The sequence below is a fragment of the Neofelis nebulosa genome, chromosome 8, assembly GCF_028018385.1.
Source record: "Neofelis nebulosa isolate mNeoNeb1 chromosome 8, mNeoNeb1.pri, whole genome shotgun sequence".
NCBI classification, from domain to species: Eukaryota; Metazoa; Chordata; class Mammalia; order Carnivora; family Felidae; genus Neofelis; species Neofelis nebulosa.
Window position 1 is genome coordinate 127161279 of NC_080789.1, and position 22101 is coordinate 127183379.

The following is a 22101-nucleotide window of genomic DNA, read 5'->3' on the forward strand; positions in this document are numbered from 1 at the left end:
TGTCTTCCAGCTCCCTGATTCTGTCTTCTGCTTCAAATGTTGTTGAACCCTCCTAGTGTATTTTTCAGAGCAGTTATTGTGTTCTTTATTTCTGTGGCTTCAGTTTGGTATTTTCTTATACTTTCTGTCTCTTTGTTGAAGTTCTCACTGTGTTCATCGATTCTTCTTCAGAGGTCAGTGAGCATCTTTATGACCATTACTTTGAACTCTTTATCAGGTAAATTATTTATCTTTGTTTCCTTAAGGTATTTCCCTCCCTGCCTCCTTACCCCCCCCCCCGCCCGGCCCACACTCCTAGGGTTTTATCTTGTTCTTTCATTTGAACATATTCCTCTGTCTCCTCATTTTGTTTATCTCTCTGTGTCCCTTTCTATGTATTAGGTGTAACAGCTATCTTTCCAGGTCTTATATGAATGATCTTTTGTAGGAAATAAACCTTATCATTTAACCTTGCCCTAAGCCTTCGGTGTCTTTCAAACCTTTGTGATAGTCTAAGCAGCCGGACTTTTTCTTGGTAGGTCCCAGTTATTGAGGGTATGCCAAGACCTATGAGTGTTCCTGAGAGACGATCTCAGTCAGCACTTAGTTTCAGGCTGGTTAGAGGCTAGATCCTCAGGCAGCAGCTTTTATGGTATGCAAATATATACAATCCTGTGGGACCTCAATTGTACCCTCTGCTGGCTCTGGTTCAAGTGATCTAGATGTGTCCCCTTAGCAACAGTTGCAAATTTCAAGGCTCCATATGAGTGTTTGGACTTTTTTCTGGGAGGTATTGTTGAGATGTAGTAAGATCAAGTACGAGCTCAAAGATGCTTTCCTATAGCCTCTGTTTCCCAAGAACACTTTCGTAACCTGAAATTCCTGTCAGGTAGATAGGACTTTTTCACAGCAAGTCTGGGAATGTGTTTCAGTCTGCTGTCTGTGCAATGCCCTATGGTGATAGCCTGCCAAGAATTTTCTTTCCATTTGTTTCAGACCCATAGGACCTAGGCCCAATCCCCCTTGGCCATGAGAACCAGACATATTCTCATGGGACATTCCTTGTATGGATTGCATCAGCTGGCTGGCTTTGGTGGTGCCACTGTGAAGGAGCATGCGGGGGTGGGGCGCTCACTAGGTCATCATTGGCAAGGCCAAGGTGGAGTGGCATATGAGGGTGGGGCACTCACCTAGCTGACTTTGGGTAAACTGCTGAATAGTGGTGTACAGGAGTGGGGTGCTTGTCCACCTTAGATGGGCTCATGGGGTGCAGCACATAAAGTCTGAGCATGCCCACCAGCACTAGCAGGTTAGAAGGAAAATGCTGAAAATGGTACCTGCCAGTGTCTCTGTCCCCAGAGGGAGTTTCTGTAGGCTCCTGCTCTTCTGGCAGGTGCTTTAAGAACAGTAAATGAATCTCCTTTACTTATGGTCTAAGTGCTTTTCAAACTGCTGCTTCTGTACTAGGTTCCAGGGTGAGTGAGTCTGTGTGTGAGCTCTTGAAGAGTGAAGTCTCCATCCCTTACAGCCATATGGTTCCTGGACCTAAGCCTCACTGGTTTTCAAAACCAGACATTTTTGGGGTCTCATCTCCTTGGTGTAGGTTCCAAGATTTGGGTCCCTCATGTGGGGACAACCCCCTTGCTCCTCAGGGAGATTGTGAGATGCCTCAACCGTGGGCTGCTGTACTGGAGATGGGTGTTTTTGGAGAGACTGTGTCTCCCATTTTGATGTCCCCTTTTTATTTCTTGTTGTGGAGGAGCTTGTTCAGGTATTTTTCAGGTCATCTTCAGAGGGAATTTTTCTGTATGTAGCTGTAGACTTGTTGTGTTCCTAGGAGGAGGTGAGTTCAGGAACTTTCTATGCTGTCATCTTAAACTGCTTCTCTGGATTCAGCAACCTAGCTGTTTTTTTGTTTTTGTTTTTTTGTTTTTTTTTAAACCAGAGACTTTTGACTTAGATGGTGAGGTAAACGTGTATACTCATTCCATTTATGTTCTCTTAAGTATCTCATAAAATACGTGAAAGTTTTGGGGCGCCTGGGTGGCTCAGTCGGTTAAGCGTCCGACTTCAGCTCAGGTCACGATCTCACGGTCCGTGAGTTCGAGCCCCGCATCAGGCTCTGGGCTGATGGCTCAGAGCCTGGAGCCTGCTTCCGATTCTGTGTCTCCCTCTGTCTCTGCCCCTCCTGTTCATGCTCTGTCTCTCTCTGTCTCAAAAATAAAATAAACGTTAAAAAAAAAAATTAAAAAAAATACGTTAAAGTTTTATGCTATCTATTTTAGATACATTTATGTAAATAAAAATTAAATTTCCAACATCTGCTTTTTAACTTTAAGAACAGTAAAAATAGCTTGCACTTAGAGACTACTTACCATGTGCCAAGTGCTATTCTAAGCCTTTAAAATACTATAAGATTTATATAAAATATAAATATAAATATAAGATTTACTATAAAACACTCTAATAAATTAAGTAGATAACCATTACTAACTTCCTACTGTCTGTTGGATGTGATACACGTTTTACATGAGTTAATTCATTGAATCTTCACAACAACTGTTATTATTCCTTTGTGATATGAGGAAACTGAGGCCCAGAGAAGTTGTCACTTGCCCATGGTTACATGTCTGTGGAGTAGGGGAGCTGGACGCTGAATTCGTTCCAGTTGTACTGTTCTCTGATAAGAACAGAAACACAATTGTGTAGCTATGACTCCAAAAGGTGGCTCACCTTCCATAAGAAGGAAGCTCTTATGAATTTCCCAATTCCATATGTGGCTCCCTGGTCACAGGACTATAACACGGAACCAGGCACAATGCTTTTCTCAGACAGGAAGAACTGTAATTCTAATTTTTAGGGAAATCTGAGTACCTTTCTATTAGGGGCTATGTGGTGGTTCTAATGACTCGAAGCAGTCATCAAAGCATCTGGAATGATATATCCTCTCTGGCATTGCAGTGCTCTCTAACTGAATTTCCATAAGGCGTTACATGAATTCTGAATTGCTGTGGAAAGTTATTAAAAAAAACAACAACTAGCATCAAAAGAGTTAATTTTATAAAACAGAGTGGGAGAATGTTTTATGGCCAGAAGAGGATTATAGTTAATTTATCTAAGTTCTTATTTATTTTTTTCAGTCATTTGATGACTGTAGAAGCTTGGAAAATTCTTCATCTGGATGTTTCAGTTTCTACTTCCACAAGATGCCCTACCTATCCTTCAAACTTTGTGATAATAAGTAAAGGCAGTGAATGATAAAAGAAGTGTCAGCAATTAAAAACATAATAAGAATGCAAGGTTTTCCCAGGCCAAGTTTCTAACTCCTGCCTTGAATTTATCAGTTCAGAGACAGCTGATAAGACCTTTCATGGCTGCCCATTGGAGTATTGAGATTCTGATGTGCACACACACTCAAAGTCTTGATCAGATTTCCCTCAGGGGTTGTTGATGGAAAAAAATACAAGAGTGCTATTAGAAGGACAGGACATGTATAGTGATTTAAATAATTGAATAGATTTTCTATTATGTCCTTGACCATCCTAAAGGCATACAATCAATTGATTTATAGAATTTTAGCACCAGCAAGGGCCTCAGAGGTCATCTAATTTAAATTCCTAATTTTACCAATGAGGAAATTGAGGTCACAAAGATCAAACTCTAGTTACTGTCAGAATAGGATTTAGATGTACCTTCATGGGATTCTGGATAGACATATGTTGACTCACATCAATTTCTTGCCAGTAAATCATATCCCTCTATTGGGGTAATTTGTGAATTAACCCATTTTTTTTTTAAAAAGTACGTATATTTCTTTTCATGTCCTTCAGACAGTAGGCATGGAAGAAAGTGGTGCTGGAACCAAATTCAAATGGCATTATTATGAATCAATATATTGCTCCCTGAAATGATGGTTTCATTTTTTAAAGGTATATCTAAAAAGTTAATGTTTAAGCAAAGGAATAAAAAAAGAATAATGGTATTTTAGGTACATTAATGGTTTGGAGAGCAGATGACTTTGCCATTTACTAACTCTTTGAGAGAGAAAAGACCACCCAAAATTTTAGAAAGAGTGAAAAGCAGAGAGGGAATTCTAGAGAGATCTGGGAGAATGATAATAGAAAACTTTCTTTTGAAGGAATAGATGCCCCTCTAAAAATCCTAGATCTTCTCATTCTGTAGTTCCAGTTGGCTTTTGCCATGTGAATATATCCTTTAAATGACGATGTTATTGCCTAGTCTATCTTTTTTCATGTATAGTGTAGTTTTGGAAGAATTTTTGCTCAGTAAGAGAGCTCTGTAAAACTTTTATTGAGAATAAAATTTAACTATAGAAGATAATAAATGTGGTATTGGCCGGACCTAGTATAGCAAATCTTTATTTTTCTTTTGTTTAACAAGAAGCACACCTTTATGAATTAATTCTTGGATTTATATCTCTCTCTCAACTAAGGTTTCTGCTTTTAAAAACACACATTGCCCATGGGTGATGTAATGTGGCTGGTAACAAAATAATGAGCATAGCAAGAACAGATCAACTGTCAGTTCATCTGTTTTTGGCAAAGAGAGCTTTTACATTGTATGGAACAAATCAATGAATCGGGCAGAAGCATCTTTCCAGAAAAAAAAAGCACCTCTCATTAATATTTCATAAGTGATTTAAGCTGTCAGAACTCTAAGTGAAGGACACATAAGGAAGTCATGAAAGTTTAATTTTTAATCCCAGAGAGTGCAAGTAGTAGGCCGAATAATAATTTTAGAAGCCTATATGATGCTAAGGACAGGGCTTGAAATGGGATATAGAAAGAAATGAATAGAATCTCCTTGACCAATCCTGGATCCTCTGACCCCTTGGTAGCCAAGAATTCTGGTAAGTGGAAAGGGAACCACATAAGAGAGGCAGATAAGGGAAGGGGAAGCAGAAGTGCCTTCTGAGGAAATAGGAGGGCTTCTGAGAAAGTTGTTCCTTCTTAGAAGTGGAAAGCAAACAGAGAACAATGGCACAGAAGAGTTGAAGACTCTAATAAGATAGAGAGAAGTAAGTTATACTAATCTGTTGTCTGAAATATAGGGAATGTGTACCTATTCTTCAAGTGTCATTGAATGACATTAACCATGTTTTATTTTATTTTTAATTAATTAATTAATTAATTAATTTTTGAGAGAGAGAGAGAGCTCCATGTACGAGCAGGGGAGGGGCAGAGAGAGAGGTGGGGAGAGAGAGAATCTCCAGCAGGCTCTGCATTGTGAGTGTGGAACCAGACTTGGGCCTCGAACTCACAAACCATGAGATCATAACATAAGCTGAGATAAAGAGTCGGACTCTTAGCTGACTGAGCCACCCATGCGCCCCCATATTAGCCATATTTTAGACCTCTTGCCAATCCCAGCCACTTCACAAAACAAAAATTGTACGCATATCTCTTTACCACGTAATGAAACTAGAATTATTGATAAAAAAAAATTTTTTTAATGTCCAAATACTTGGAAATCTATAAACTCTCTCCTAAATAATTACTGGGTTAAGGAAGGAAATAGAAAATGAAATGAAAGACAATGTAGAAAATAAGAAAGAGAAAATGCTAGGTATCAAAATCTGTGAGACATGATAAAACTCAATGTCCAGGTAAAATCTTCAAGCTTATAAAGAAGGAGCTAAAAATTGGAAGAGTGAGGGAGTACAACAAGCTGAAAGACTGGAGACCTATCTTCCCTCTGATCTTTTATCACTTCCCCCTCTTCTTCCCACTCCTTCCCTCCCCCACCCTGCCCAGCTGGCCCCACACAGCTTTCCCACATCTCCACACAAGACTTCCTTTTGCTTTTTGTTAGGCATTGAAGCTGTTCATCTCCATCCTTGAGATTGGTTGAGGGAGGGCTACGACAACGTTTGGTCCGCCTGAAGACACTTGTTATCCTCAAGGGAACATGCCGGTTACAGTCTCATGGCTGTGACTCACCGAATAATTCTTAAGAGTAAAAACCCGAATGGCAGAGAGAGACTTCTGACAACCGAAACCGGAAGGCAGCTGCAGTAAGCGAACAACCAGCGGAGGCCGAGGAGTATTGTTCTCCAGTTAAGCACGTGTTGAAATTAATTTTGGCTCAGAGAAATAGTCTTTCTAGAGATGGCAGGAAAAAAAGGGGAAATGAAGTGATATTCAATAGCTTGCCTTCTTGAGCATATTGGATTTGGGGTTTTGGCAGCAACTGGAAACACTGGGTTACTATCTTAGCTCTGTGGTCAGCGCGGTCTTTCCACAATTGCTTGGCCATCCTGGTCTTTTGTCGTGGAGTGACAAAACACGCCGTTGCTCAGGTGAAAGCATCCCATAGCCTGGTGTAGTGGGAGCCGGGGAAAAGAGTGAGATGGTAGTCCCACCTAGTTTGGGAGGTGTGAGGCCTTGTACAGAACAGATCCTTGCTGTATGTGAAGGAGTTGCATGCTCATGGGGAGATCGCAAACCCAGTGGGACATGGAGATGCAGAGGGTGTTGGAAAGGGCACCTATCTGGAGTGCTACAAACCATCTGGAGAAATCGAGAGGATGGCCAGTTCTCTCTGATATTAACAAACACAATATTGCATGGAAACATGCAAAAGGTTTTCAACTGTCTCTTTTACTAAGGACAAGACATGTATCATCTGCAAGCCTCAGTTTTCCTCATCTATAATAGGAATAGTAATATAGTCTTCTCAAAAGAATTAAAAGGCTCATCAATTTATTTATTCATTCTCTACATATTTATCAAATGACTTAGATACCAGGCACTGTGCTTGGCAATGGGTGTTTAAAATAGACAGATATTAGGGGCACGTGGGTGGCTCAGTCGGTTAAGTGTCTGACTTTAGCTCAGGTCATGATCTTGTAGTTCATGAGTTCGAGCCCCATGTCGGGCTCTGTGCTGACTGCTTGGAACCTGTAGCCGGCTTTGGATTCTGTGTCTCCCTCTCTCTCTGCCCCTCCCCCACTCGCTCTCTCGCTCTCTCTCTGTCTCTCTCTCTGGGAAATAAACATGAAAAAAAATAGATATTAAACAAGCAAGCACCCAACTATGTAATTTCAGGTTGGGAAACATACCATGAAGGAAAGAAACAGTCCCATGGGAGAAAATCATAGGGCTGATGACTTCAATTGAATGGTTAGAAATATCTTCCCCAAAGATGTCACATTTTGGGTCTGAGGATGAGAAGGAGTTAGCAGTGAGTGCCACGAGTCAAGAGAAGGATGATTCCAGCTGGAAATGCCAACACAGCCTTTGAGAGTGAATTGAGAAAAAAAAAATCTTGACAAACTCAGAATTGTAAAGAGACTAGTGTGGCTGGAATCGCAAAGAAGAGGGAGAGAAAAAAATTAGGCAGGAGCTAGACCTTGTAAGACTTTGTAGATGGAGGTAAAGAACACAGACTGGCTCAGTGGAAAGGGAAACAATTAGAATGTTTTCAGCACAGTGCCTGGCACCCGTGTGAATGGTTACTAAAAGTTAACGGGAGGGTGATTATGATCGTGATGTTGGGGAGAAGAAAAAGGGAGGAGAAGGTGACATAATGGAGTTTGAGATCATGTAGGTTCTCACTTCTAGGTGAAACTAGTCAAGTCTTCTTGATTTGGGGGAAGGAGATTTTTTAAAAAATTAGATAAAGGATAAGTTTACTGATAGAGATATTAGAAGGGGCACTGTTTCATGAGGCATACAACACTTTAAAATTATAACTATGAGGGGGCGCCTGGTGGCTCAATCGGTTAAGCATCTGACTTCCACTGAGGTCATGATCTCGCAATTCATGGGTTTGAGCCCTGCGTCCGGCTCTGCGTTGACAGCTGGGAGCCTGGAGCCTGTTTTGGATTCTGTGTCTCACTCTCTCTGCCCCTCCCCCGCTCATGCTCTGTCTCTCTCACTCTCTCTCTCTCTTTCTCTCTCTCAAAAATAAATAAACATAAGAAAAATTAAAAAAAAATAAATGAAATGAAATCATGAAACATAATAACAAATAATGAATGGTAATAACATAAGGAAATAGCTTTTAATCCCTGCGTGGCTTCTCTCATTTCTTATTCCTCACCTTTTTATCCTCTCATTTGCAGTGGGGCCACATCCTCCTCCTACACGCCCAAATTAACCCGAGACTGGTCTGCAGGATCAAGTCTTTATTTAGCTAAGGGGCATTTCAGCCTGAAGCTCCTTTCACAAGACGCTGCATGTTCAAACACTGCTGCATGCGAGGGTTCTGTCTACAGCTCTTAGTTAGGCCGAGCTTACATGCCCGCATATTTGGTTGCTTTGAATTAAATCCATTTAATACTTTAAATAGATTTTTGGAATTGTTATATAAAAACATATCTGGATACATGGCAGATACAAACACATTGAGCACATGGATTGAGATGTGGCTTTGGGACCTGGTCCACTGCAGATGTTAAAGCTTACTGCTGACTGGGCTCCAAGGGCTCAACCTTCAATTTCATATGAACTGTGTTTCTCGGCCCAGTTCATTTTAGCTTTCTCTCCAGGAAATAGTTCGTTTGTAAGAACTCTGTTTGTGTTGTTATTGTTTTAATGAGTAGTTTCTCTCCAAGAATGCAAAAATCAGAAGCCATTTGGGTTATTTCATAGGCTAGAGATCATGGGTCATGGGTTATACACTGTGTCTCTGGGCCTGAAACAGTCAGTCTGAGCTGGATAAGTAAGGCAATCAAAGAGAAACCTGGGCCAGGTCCACAGAACACTGGAATTTTGAATTGGCCCTAGTCATTTCTTTACAAATGAGATCCACTGGAAAGAATGAATTTGTTCTGATGGCTCAGGGCTTTACCTGACTTGTTAAGAAAAACCTCTTAACATAAACCAGTTTTTTTTTAAGTTTATTTGTTTTGAGAGAGAGAGCACAAGCAGGGGAGGGATGGAGCGAGAGAAAGAGAGAATCCCAAGCAGGCTCTGCACCACCGGTGCAGAGCCCGAAACAGGGCTTGAACTCATGAACCGTGAGATCATGACCCGAGCCGAAGTCCGACGCTTAACCGACTGAGCCACTCAGGCGCCCCAATATAATCCAGATTTAAATACATATCACTTTTCTGTACATTATACTGCAATAGCAAACTGTCTATAGCAATCAATGAAACAAATCAAAATAACAAACAAAAAATTTCTATGATTTACAACAGCATACGTTTATTGTTTGCCCACATAAACATGTTGGTTTTGGGTCAGTGACAGTTCTGTTGCCAGGCAGTTCACTCTGTTCCATTTGTCCCTGGGACCCGGGTTCTTGATCTCGTAAGAAAAGAAAGAAAAAGGGGCACCTGGGTGGCTCAGTCAGTTAAACGTCTTGACTCTTGATTTCAGCTTAGATCATGATCTCACGGTTCATGAGTTGGAGACCTGCATCAGACTCTGCACTGGTGGCATGGAGCCTGCTTGAGATTCTCTCTCTCTGCCCCTTCCCTCTCATGTGCTCTCTCTCTCTTTCTCAAAAATAAATAAATAAACGTTAAAAAAAGTAATAAAGGAAAGCAAAAGATGGTTGAATCCTTCAGTTACTCCCAAAGCTTCTGCTTGGAGATAGATGGCATTATCACTTCTGCTCGTGTTATGCTGGGCAAAGCAAACCCTAAGGCCAGGCCCAGTCAATGGAAAGAATAAGTATTAATTCTCCATGGGAAGGTGCTGTAAGTTACATGGCAATGAGCAGAGATGTTAGATCCCCTTACAGGGAGGAATATAAATATTTAGGAAAAAGAATACAGTCTATCCTGGTGCCAAAGCACAAAGAAAAGAGTGTATTTTTGTAGGGCGGTGGCGGCATGCAAATTTATAAGTCCTATAGTATTGAATGCAGAATGGGCTGCAACAAATATTGGGGATCACTTTAGAACATTTGATGAACTTTATTTGTCTCTTTCAAAGGATTTGTGGTTAAGATATTGTCATGTCCAGGATCCACAGAGAATACTGCCATTCAGAATTAATAAGGTTTCATTTCCACAGAGAGAGAGAAATGCAGCCCAAATCAATTGTACCTTCGAGGTTTAGGGCCCTTAAGCCCTATAAGTTCCTCTTAAAACATTTGGACTGCAGCTGCCTTTCTCCTTGCTAAAATCCTTGAATTTCATTAGCAAGGTCCCGGGGGAATGGCCCACTTTAGCTTGCTCTGATGCTATTTGGCCGTTTTTCTCCCTTCTTGTCATCTTCTAACAGGCAAAATGCAAAAGAGAGACTTCAGTCTGAACAGAGGAGCATGGAGTCCCAGAGGATCAGAGAGGAGGGTGATATATTACTCTGTGTTTCATGCTTCTTGGTTTCCAAGAACCAGTATGTTTGTGTCTCTAACAAAAATTGAACCATTATACCACACCTTAAAATTAATGAATCAACAAACATTTGTCAAATACCTGTTTGCAAAGGTCTGTTAGATGCTAAAGGCATGACAGACGTTATCTCCTCCCCCAGAGATCTGTTTGGTTAGAGAGATATTTAGCATAACTTTAAGACAATATGCAAAATTCATGTTACGGCTCATAGAAACAAACTGGTTTGGTTATGAGTCAGTGGAGAGGGATGTGATTTTTAACATCTGTGTAAGATTCTATCATACAGCTGTTCCATAATTTATTTAATCACCCTCCTATTATTAGACACTGGGAGTATTTTCAATATTCTAATTATAGAGCAACTTCAATCGGAATCCTTGTGTGTCTTTGCCTGTATCTCGAATGATTTCCCAATGATGGATGTTAAGGAGTGAGGTTACTGAGTCCCACATGAACATTTTGAAGACTCCTCCTGATACATAGTTGAATTATTTTCCAGAAATTTATATATGCTTCCACCAGTTATGGATGGGAGTAACCATATCCCTCCCCTCGCCCTCTGCTTTGAGTATCAGACTTTTAAAATCTTCCCTTTATTGCCCATTTTCCTCAGCCTGGGTAATCCTTCAAATCTCAACTTAAAGGTTATTTCCACTGACAAATATTCTATGATGCCCTGTTTGAGTTCAGGGTTTTAGGGTAAAGTCAGTTTCCTTTAAGGCCTTTTTATATTACTTGTTTCTTTATTCTGAAATGAAAATCATAGATGATATAGCCTGAATACACATATATATATAAAAAAATAAAGTTGGAAGTATAGGATTTAGGAGAAATAATGTAAAATATATATTTCCTTATGTCATTAAGTTAAAAGCCTGGGCAAGCTGCACTAGACGACAAAATGAAACCTTAAATGTTTTCTTTGAATCACTGTGAATGCCACCGTACAAACCCAGGCTGACGTGGCTGTGTAGGTTGGTGACAAATCTTCTGAAATGGCTACCAACTCTTGTCAGATTTCCAGGAAAACAAAACAAAACTTACAATCTTGGAAAATTCAGTGTGTGTTAAAATTGGGCAAAAATATTTTGGGTTTAGTATGTAAAATAGAGCTAGGTTTTATACTTAGTAACAGAACTGCCACTACGTGAAGGTCACACAGGAAATAGGAGAATTTTGGGGTGTGTCTGTCTCTCACTTTTCAGGGTGTTTAGTGTCTTTGGTCCCCAGCCACTAAATGCAATAATGCCTTACCACTATTGTGTTGACTGATTAAAACAAAAACAAAAAAATGCCTTCACCGATTTCTCAAATGTCTCACTACCTATCGAGACCCGTCGTGTTAAGTAGTAATACAGCCTCTTGTACTTTCCCAAACATGACACTAATGCTCTTAGAAAAACATGCTTGCTTATTGTAGAATCCTTGAGCGTGCTGACTGTCCTTCACAGCACCGTCACCTGCACAGGGCCTGGCACTTTCTGATGCCTTGATCATGTTAGTTGAGGGAATGAATTAATATTTGGATGGCTAGACCTCTCAAAAGAATTCTATGTAACAGGAGTAGTATCTATATTCGTAGAATAATTCCTGGTTTTGTGAGGACCCTCTATTGTTTCACCTCTAAAAATGTCAACAATAGCAATAGCTATTCTTCAGTTCACATTTTTTATTACTAGGCATTTTGCTAAGGAATTCATCCTAGTGTTTCATGCATTTGCTTGAACAAGCCCATGAGTTGGGCTTAGATTTAGTAGATTGCTCAAGAGTGCAGAGGCTTTGGCCTGGTCTGTATGACTCCATAGACTGTGCTTATGGCCAATATAAGACACTGACTATTGATTTACAACGGGTGGTCTTTATTGTATGAAGGAAATTTTCTTTTCCTCCTAACTTTCTAAGAGTTTTGCTTTTAATAAACAGGAATGCTGACATTTCTTTTCTTTTCTTTTCTTTCTTTCTTTCTTTCTTTCTTTCTTTCTTTCTTTCTTTCTTTCTTTCTTTCTTTCTTTCTTTCTTTCTTTCTTTTTTACATCTATGGAAACAGATGGTTTATCTTACTGGATCCATTGATTAGCTTAATTTATAACTTGTAATTTCAAATAATCCTTGCATTATTCAAATTCCCACATATGACTGGTTTATAAGCCTAATGATGAAGCGAATTTGTTTTTCTAGAATTGCGTTTAAGATTTTTATATCGGTGTAAATAGGTGAGATCAATGCATAGTTTCATTTGTATTATTCTCTGTTGGAATTAGTAAGATGGTTCTGAGAGCAATTAGTTGGAGATTGTTCCATATGTGAGGGTACCTTAGAACAAATTATATGTGACAATTATCTGCTCCTTAAAAGCTTGAAATAATTGACAAGGTAGAGCATCTCCTGGAAGTTTTTTTGGCGGGCGGTGGGACGTAGCTATTTGATAATGTTTTCAATTTAATCCATGGTTTATTGTCTACTCAGATTTTATTTTCCTTCTCCTTGAGATAATTTTAGGATTTTCTATTTTTTCTGTAAATAATTATTTACAGAACATTCAACTGTATTAGCATAGAGTTTTACAAAGAATTATTATTCATAGGAAATGAATGTATCAGTATCTGTGTATTTGTATCATCTTTCTCATTTTGGATTTGTGTATTTGTGTTTATTTTTTCTTTATTTTCTTTTATCTTTATTGACAAAGATATGTCTTAAATATCCCCATCCCCGAAACTACCTCCCCAATGCAGTTCTTGAATGTATTCTTTTTTTTTTTTTTTTTTAATTTATTTTTGGGACAGAGAGAGACAGAGCATGAACGGGGGAGGGGCAGAAAGAGAGGGAGACACAGAATCGGAAACAGGCTCCAGGCTCCGAGCCATCAGCAGAGCCTGACGCGGGGCTCGAACTCACGGACCGCGAGATCGTGACCTGGCTGAAGTCGGACGCTTAACCGACTGCGCCACCCAGGCGCCCCTTGAATGTATTCTTGAATTCAACTTTCTTTTGTATTTTATTTATTAGGTTTCACTTTTACTTTATTACCCCTCATTTTGATACCTGTTTCCAATTTTTTAAGTGGACTCCTTTAATCTTCTTTCTGTAATCTACATTTCTGTCTCTTTCTTTCATTAATAAAAGCAGTTTAATCTGTGACTTACTTTAATTACAGATGTGGCTGACACTCGCATATTTTGGTATATCATATTCTCACATTTTGTTGTTTTCTAAATAATCAGAAGTTGTACATTTGTATCCCTTTTGACATTGTAGAAATTATTAGGAGAACAGTTTAAATGCATGCTTTTGGATTTGTTTTTGGTTTAAGATATTATCAATATTTAATGTTATTGCATGGTGCTAAAAAAATGACCCATTGATTACTTTCAAAAATAATATAAATATGTAACCCAAGTTAGATTGTAACTTCTTTTTAAAGTGCCATTTTTTCATCTCCAAATAATCCACCATTGCCAAGGTAATTTTGTTGATTAGGGTTACAGATATGTTTTATTTTTCTCTTTAGGTTCGAGATGATCAAACCTTGCTTGGAAAAGCCTGTGGCAATGAAACTCTCTCTCAGATTAAATCCATTACTAATAGTATCTGGATCAGGCTTAAAATAGCTGGTTCAGTTGTGAGAGCTAGTTTCAGAGCTGTTTATCAAGTTGGTAAGAAAATTTTTAAGTCTCTAATTTGTCTGACTGTAACATTTTAATTTCTTGAAATAATGTAGTCATTTTTATGTCCTTTAGTGGCAAGGAAAAAATTCTAATAGGAAGATTGCATTCCTTTATATTTCTATGCAGAATTAAACTTCGCAATGAACGTGAAGGCAAAAATCATTTATCTCTGAACAAACTCTACTATCATTTTCATATTTACAGCTTGTGGAGGAGAATTAACTGGAGAAGGGGTCATTCGCTCACCTTTTTATCCTAATGTGTACCCAGGAGAAAGGGTCTGCAGGTGGACAATCTACCAACCCCAAAGCCAAGTAGTTATTCTCAACTTCACTGCCTTTGAAATAGGAAATTCTGCCCACTGTGATACAGATTATATTGAGGTAAGAGTGAAATAACTTTGGATATTTGTATTTGGCGGAATATAATTAAAAATATTATGTCATGTTATCCTCAGATCAGCTATATGAAACAAAACTAGTTTGTATAGACCACTATCTCTTATAAATATAGATGCAGAAATCCTCAACAAAATACTAGCTAACTGAATTCAGCTGCATATAAGGAGGAATATACACCATGACCAAGTGGGATTTACCCCAGGAATGTAAGGTTGGTATATATTCAAAAATCAGTGATGTAAAATAAAATAAAGGAAAAACTCTCCACATGATTACCTCAAGAGATGCAAAAAAAGCACTTGACAAAATTCAGCATCTTTTCATGATAAAAATACTCAACAAACTAGCAATAGAAGGGAACTTCCTTCATCCCAAAATGGGCATGTATAAAAAGCCCATAACTAGCATCATATTTAGTGATAAAACACTAAATCCTTTGCCCTTATTGTCAGTAAAAAGGCAAAGATGTCTGTTCTCACTACTTCTATTTAACATTATGCTGGAAATTTTAGCTAGGGCAATTGAGCAAATAAAAGGAGTGAAAATGCATTCAAAATGAAAAGCAAGGAGTAAAACTAACTCTCTTCACAGGTGACATGATCTTGTATATAGAAAATCAAAAGGAATCCACACATACATACACACAAACTATTAGAAGGAATCCACACACACAAACATATTCAGCAAGTTGCATGATACAAGATCAAAATATGAAAGTCCTTTGCTTTTCTATACACTAGCAATGAACAAGTTGAAAATGAAACCAAGCAGACAATGCCATTTACAACAGTATAAAAAAAGAATAAACATTGAGAAATACGTCTTTAAAAAGACATGTAAAACTTGTGCTCTCAAAGCATTGTTGAAGGAAATTAAAGACCTAAATAAGTGGAAAGACATCCCATGTTCATGGATTAGAAGACTTAATGTTGTTCAGTTGGTAGTACTCCCCAAATATATCTCAAGATTCCATTTAATCCCTATCAAAATCCCAGCTGACACGTTCTGCAGAAATTCACAAGCTGATTGTAAAATTCATATGGAAATGCCAGAAAGCATTTTTGGAAAAGAAGAACCAAGTTGGAAGACTCACACTTAACCAATTTCAAAACCTGGAGCAAAGCTACAGTAATAAAGATAGTATGTTAGTTGAGTAAGGACAAAAATATGGAACAACAGAATAGAATTGGAAATATAGAAATAAATCCATACCTTTATGGCCAGCAACCTTTATGGTTCTGGAAAGGGGTGCCACAACATTTCAGTGAGAAAAAATAGTATTTTCAACAAAAGGTGCTTAATATCCACATGCAAAATTATGAGAGCAGACCTCTTCCTTACACCATACACAGAAATTAATTAAAAATGGATCATAGACCTATATGTGGGAGCTAAAACAATGAAACTTTAGAAGAAAACATTGTCACCTAGGTTAGGCCAAGCCTTCTTAGATATTACACAAAGAGCACAACAAAAGAAAAAATAGAAAAATTTGACTTCATCAAAATTAAAAGCAATTTAATTTTTACAATGGGTAAATAATCTAAATATATATTTCTCCAAAGAAGATATACAAATACCCCATAATCATATGAAACAATGCTCAGTATCACTAATCTTCAGGGAAATACAAATCAAACCGTAATGAGATGCTGCTTCACAAGCACTGGGATGGCTATAATCATGAAGTCATAAAATAATGAGTGTTGACAAGGATATAGAGAAATTGGAATCTTTTACACTTTCAATGCTAGTAAGCATATAAAATGGTACAGTCGCATTGGAAAACAATTGCAAGTTCCACAAAAAAATAAACATTTGATCTAGAAATTATCATTTATCATTTGATCCAGGAATTCCACTTCTGGTGCATATCCAAAGGAAATGAATACATGTCCACACAAAAATTCATACATAAATGACTATACTCATTATTCTTGGTAGCCAAAAAGTAGAAACAATATAAATTTCCATCAAATGATGAATGGGTTAATAAAAGTGGTATATCCATATAATGGAATATTATAGGTCATTAAAAAGGAATGAAGAAATGACACATGTTACATGGATGAATTTTGAAAACAGATGGAGTGAAAGAAGATAGTCACTCAAGACCATGTAGTGTGTGATTTTATTTATTTGAAATGCCCAGAATGGACAATCTGAGCCTGGGGTTCAGAAATGGGGAATGACTGATAATGGATATAGAGTTTCTTTGGTGGTGGCCACAATTTATTTTTACTGCATTGATAAAAATATTTCAAAAATAATTATTTTCAAAGCAATTTTCAAAAATAATACCTAACAAAATAAATTTAAATATATCTTTTTTTTTTTTTTTTTTTTTTTTTTTTTTACTAGATTGGTAGTAGTTCCATTTTGGGTTCTCCTGAAAATAAAAAATATTGTGGCACAGACATACCTTCATTTATAACATCTGTGTACAATTTTCTTTATGTCATATTTGTGAAAAGTTCTTCTACTGAAAATCGTGGTTTCATGGCTAAATTCAGTACTGCAGAATTAGGTAAGATACTGATTTTTTCTCCTGCTTTGTCTCTTGGCAGAAAAAGTAAACAGTGGAAATAAATTATTATAGAAAATTCATCTACACTGTAGATGTGTAGTTATCTACATTGTAAAAATTTTAAAGTACATTCAAAGCCAAAGAAAAAATATATTTCTTAATCAGTACATATCAATAGTTAACTGATTTCTATTAATAAGGGAGGACCTAAGTTCACTTAAGTGGCATATGGGGAACATTTTTCTTTTTCAGCTCTTAAGAGGTTATGGTCCAATTGTTTTAGTTTGAATTTTCAGGTAGCTTGTTGGTTACTGGTTCTAATAGTGATGATTATTTTTATTTCAACAGCATGTGGAAAAATTCTCACAGAATCAACAGGAATCATTCAAAGTCCTGGCCACCCAAATATCTACCCTCATGGCATCAACTGTACTTGGCATATATTAGTCCAACCTGGCTACCTGATTCATTTGATATTCAGGAGATTTCATCTGGAGTTTCATTACAATTGCACAAATGACTACTTGGAAGTTTATGACACTGGTTCTGGGACATTTCTTGGGAGGTGAGAATGTTTTGTTTTTATTTATTTTTCTTAACACAAAAGTTTCCTGCTTTCTTTCTTTCCTATTGTGTTGAAGGATGTTAAAATGTACCATGTTGTGTCATAAAAACCAGATGAGATCAACACGCTTCTTAATGACCATTTCTGCTTCACTCCTTACTGCTCTGTAGCCTTAGTCTTCAGCCATTCAGTTTTGTGTAAGTTAAGCATACCCATGAAAACATTACAAAAATCAAGGTAATGTACGCATCCATCACTCCTCTAACTTTCTGACTATTATAATTCCTTACTTCCATCCTTCATCCCCACCCCTAGGAAAGCACCACCATTTCTATTGCTGTAAATTAGCTTGCATATTCTGGAGTTGTATAACTATGGAATTATATTGTATGTGTTTTTTGGGGGGGGGGTCTGGCTTTTCTTAGCATAATTTTTTGTCATTGAGCTTCTAGGATCTGAGCGATTATAGTTTTATCAAATTGAAAATTTTTTGGCCATTAGTTCTTGAAATACTTTTTCTTGAAATACAGTAGTTTTATCAAATTGAAAAATTTGGGGGCCATTAGTTTAGTCCCCTTGGGGACTCTGGTTATAGGTGTCTTAGGCCCTTTGATATTGTCTCAGAATTCATTCATGAACTCTGTTCATTAGATTTTGAGTTTTTGTTCTCTGGGTGTTTCATTTTGGAAAGCTTCTATTGCTGTGTATTCGAGGGTGCTAATCTTCTCTTCTGCAGTGTCTCTTATGCTATTAATCCTACCAAGTGTATCTTTCATCTTAGACATTATAGTTTTCATTTCTGGAAATTCAATTTGGGCCATCTTTGTATCTTCCATGTCTCTACACATTATTTTTTTCCTCTTCTTAAATCTTTAGGATACAGTTATAACTATTTTAATATTTTTGTTTGCTAATCCAGTCATCGATGTCATTTCTTGCTGTGCTCTGATTGATAAAATTTTCTTCTCATTATGGACTCTACTTTCTTATTTTTCATGCCTGGTAATATTTGATAAGATGCCAGATATTTTTTCAAATTTGTATTTTTGTGTACTGGACATTATTGTATTCCTATACGTGTTTTTGAGGTTTATTTTTTTATCAAGTATTTATTTCAATTCCAGTTAGTGACATACAGTGTCATATTAGTTTCAGGTGTACAGTATAGTGTTTCAACACTTCCATACAACACCCAGTGCTCATCACAAGTGCACTCATCACCTATTTCACCCATCCTCCCACCCACCTCCCCTCTGGTAACCACCATTTGTTCCCTATAGTTAAGAGTGTGTTTCTTGGTTTGCCTCACTCCTTTTCTTCCCCCTTTGCTTGCTTCTTTCTTTCTTTCTTTCTTTCTTTCTTTCTTTCTTTCTTTCTTTCTTTCTTCCTTTCTTTCTTTCTAGAGTAGGGAAAAAGGCAGAAAGAGCTAGAGCTAGAGCTAGAGCTAGAGACAGGAGAGAGAGAGAGAGAGAGAGAGAGAGAGAGAGAGAGAGAGAGAGAATCTTAAGCAGGCTCCATGCTCAGTGTGGAACCCAACGCAGGGCTTGATCCCACAACTCTGGAATCATGACCTTAGCAAAAAACAATATTCAGATGCTCAACTGACTGAACCAACCAGGCACCCCTTGTTTGTTTTGTTTCTTAAATTCCACATATGTTGAGCTTTCTTTAAGGATATATTAAGTTACCTGGGAACAACTTAATCATTTCCAGTTTTGCTTTCAAACTCACTTGTTTGTTGTCTCTGAAGAATCATTGTCCTTCTTGTTTGATTTCCAGTGTCTTGAGATCCATTGCTTTATATATTTTGTCCACATTTTTAGTTGTTTCATGTAAAAGTTTATATCGAGCCCCTGTTATTACATCTTTGTTGGAAATGGGGATCTGATGATTTCTTTTTTATTTCTTCTTACATTTCATTTTATTTTTTCTCATCTATTTTAAACATTTTCCCTTTATTCATTATTTTCTTAAACTTATTTCTTCTCCTAGTTTTTTCTCCCTCTTCATTTTTTCTCTTACTCTTAATCTTTCATTTTACAATTTTTCTTCTTTTTTATGAGACTTGATCATAGTCACTGCAAAATATATAATTTTTGATGAGTGACATAAGCTGTAATAATCTTGCCCAAATTTGGTAAATATGTGCATATAAAAAGACATGTAGGGGCGCCTAGGGGGCTCAGTCGGTTAAGCGGCCGACTTCAGCTCAGGTCATGATCTCACGGTCCGTGGGTTCGAGCCCCGCGTCAGGCTCTGTGCTGAAAGCTCAGAGCCTGAAGCCTGTTTCAGATTCTGTGTCTCCCTCTCTCTGACCCTCCCCCATTCATGCTCTGTCTCTCTCTGTCTCAAAAATAAATAAATGTTAAAAAAAAAAAAAAAGACATGTAAATTTTTCATTCACTTACCTTTGTTTTGATCGAGATATTAAATCCTTTAACAATGCAGAGTTTTCTTTTCCTCCCTCGGAACTTAACTCATCTATTTCCCATATTCATCACTACCTCTTATTTTTGTTTTTATATATTTTTCCCATGCCATTCCATTTGGTTAATTTGCTTTGATTCCATTTGGTTAATTTACTTCGATTCCATTTGGTTAATTTGCTTTGATTTGAGATTTCTGTTTTCTAATCACTCTCATAGGTGTTTCTCTAGAAATAAGCTCTTGGAATATCTTTTAGCATTAATTTGAGCATTACTCTCTATTTTCAGCATTATTAGAATAGTTTTTCTGAGTCACATTCGTTCTATTAGGCAAAAATTTAACATGGCTCAGTAACCAAACTTTTACCTCTGCACAGGCCAGATGTTTAAAGATAATAGAGTCCACCTCTATAGGGCTCACTATTCTAGGCACTGTTCTAAGCCTCTTCTATACAGTATACTAACTCAAAATTCTGAAAACAATTCTATGAAATTCTGTGAAGTAGTTACTATCATGACCCCCATTTTAGAGAAGTGAAAACTGAGGCGCCAAGGTTGAGTCATCTGCTCAAAGTCATAATGCCTCCAATGATGGAGTTGACTATAGTTTATAAACTGTAGTTTATGGTATATGGTTTCCCGCTGTTGTGTAAGTTTATTACATTTTTGTTAAGAAGTTAATTCATATGATGTACAGTGACTTAGTAGAGCTTCTGCTATCTCATTTCACTAAACTTCTTATGTACGACAAGCCACACAGGTAAGTATAACACTTAAAACCATTTCAGGGAAGTAATCATGAATAGGATGATCTTCAGCAACTTTGTGAATGTTTTGTGCCTGAAATATATTTGGTTTTTAAGGTTAATAGGGGATACTATTTTTATTTTTACATGTCCTAATATTTGGTACCTCATTTCAAGTATACTAATAAAAATTTAAACCTCTGTTCCTTCTTGGTTTCGAACAGATACTGTGGAAAATCAGTCCCGCCCTCTCTTACCAGCAGTACCAATGCATTAATGCTTGTATTTGTGGCTGACTCTGACCTTGCATATGAAGGCTTTTTAATAAACTATGAAGCAATTGACATGTCAGCAGGTAACAAAACAGCCTCGTCTCCTTGGTACCAACTTGGTTCCTTACAAGATAGTACTATGAGAATACTTTATCTTTGAACCCGTGGTGCACAATGAAAGCTGATGTAGAAAAGAGTGTGGTGACTCCAGTACCTTCCTTCTTAAAAATAATGATTAGACCAGAGTACCGTATCAGTGTTAAATTTTCTAATTGTAATAATTGTACAGTGTTTTGTCAGAGAATGTTTTCCTTCTTAGGAATGATACATCGATGTTTTTAGAGGTAAAGACATTGCATGTTTCCAAATGATTCTCAATTGGTTCAGATAATAAGGGAGTAAGTTGGAGAAAGAGACAGAGATAAAGCAATGAGGGCAAAATACAAATATGTAGTAAATCTAGGTGAGAGGAATTTGGGAGCTAGTTCTTAAACTTTCAAGCTTAAAATTCTATCAAAATTAAAAATTATTTAAGAGACTAAATACTAATTTTAAGAAATTAGAGAAAGGGGGGTGTCTGGGTCGTTCAGTCAGTTGGGCATCTGACTCTTGGTTTTGCCTCAGGTCATAATGCCACAGTCTGTGGGATCCAGCCCCGCCCTGGGCTCTGTGCTGACAGAGTGGAGCCTGCTTGGGATTCTCTCTCTCCCTCCCTCTATCCACCCCTCCGCAACTCATGTGCGTGTGCTCTCTCTGTCTCCCTCTCAAAATAAATAATTAAAAAAAAAACTTAGAGGAAAAAGAGATTAGAGAAAGGACAGCAGCACATAAGAATAAAAGACTACTACATGAAACCCTGTGGCAGGAAATGGAACATTTCTTAACAAAAATGTATTTCTAAATTTGACTTAATGAAAATGAACCTTTTTAGCATTTATTTCTTTTATTATTGTTCCTGTTATTTAATTCTCATCCTAACTTTGCTCTTTGCAAGTGCAGTGTGGGAAATAAACATCTTCTGCAAGCAGGGTCTTTGAGGTAGTTTGTAAACCAGAGATGCCCCCAGCCCCAAAAGCACAAGGAATTCATGAGGGTATCATGTTTTATTAGGCTCCTGTTCCCACATGGGATGTGTGCCCTTTTAGAGAGTCTGGTCTTTGGCATCATATTTAGAAAGATATTTACTGGACAAAAATGCCATCCAG

The 22101-nt window shown here is 37.5% G+C and overlaps 1 protein-coding gene across 2 annotated transcripts in view; it reads left to right on the forward strand.

Moving 5' to 3' along the window:
• Positions 1 to 22101, forward strand: part of CUBN (cubilin) — a 278970-nt gene that overhangs the window by 45422 nt on the left and 211447 nt on the right. For both annotated transcript variants that reach the window (XM_058681796.1, XM_058681795.1), the window contains exons 18-22: positions 13803 to 13947; positions 14164 to 14342; positions 16722 to 16887; positions 17236 to 17452; positions 20849 to 20979. In XM_058681796.1, coding sequence (XP_058537779.1) covers positions 13803 to 13947; positions 14164 to 14342; positions 16722 to 16887; positions 17236 to 17452; positions 20849 to 20979 — 838 coding nt within the window. The remainder of the gene's footprint in view (positions 1 to 13802; positions 13948 to 14163; positions 14343 to 16721; positions 16888 to 17235; positions 17453 to 20848; positions 20980 to 22101) is intronic.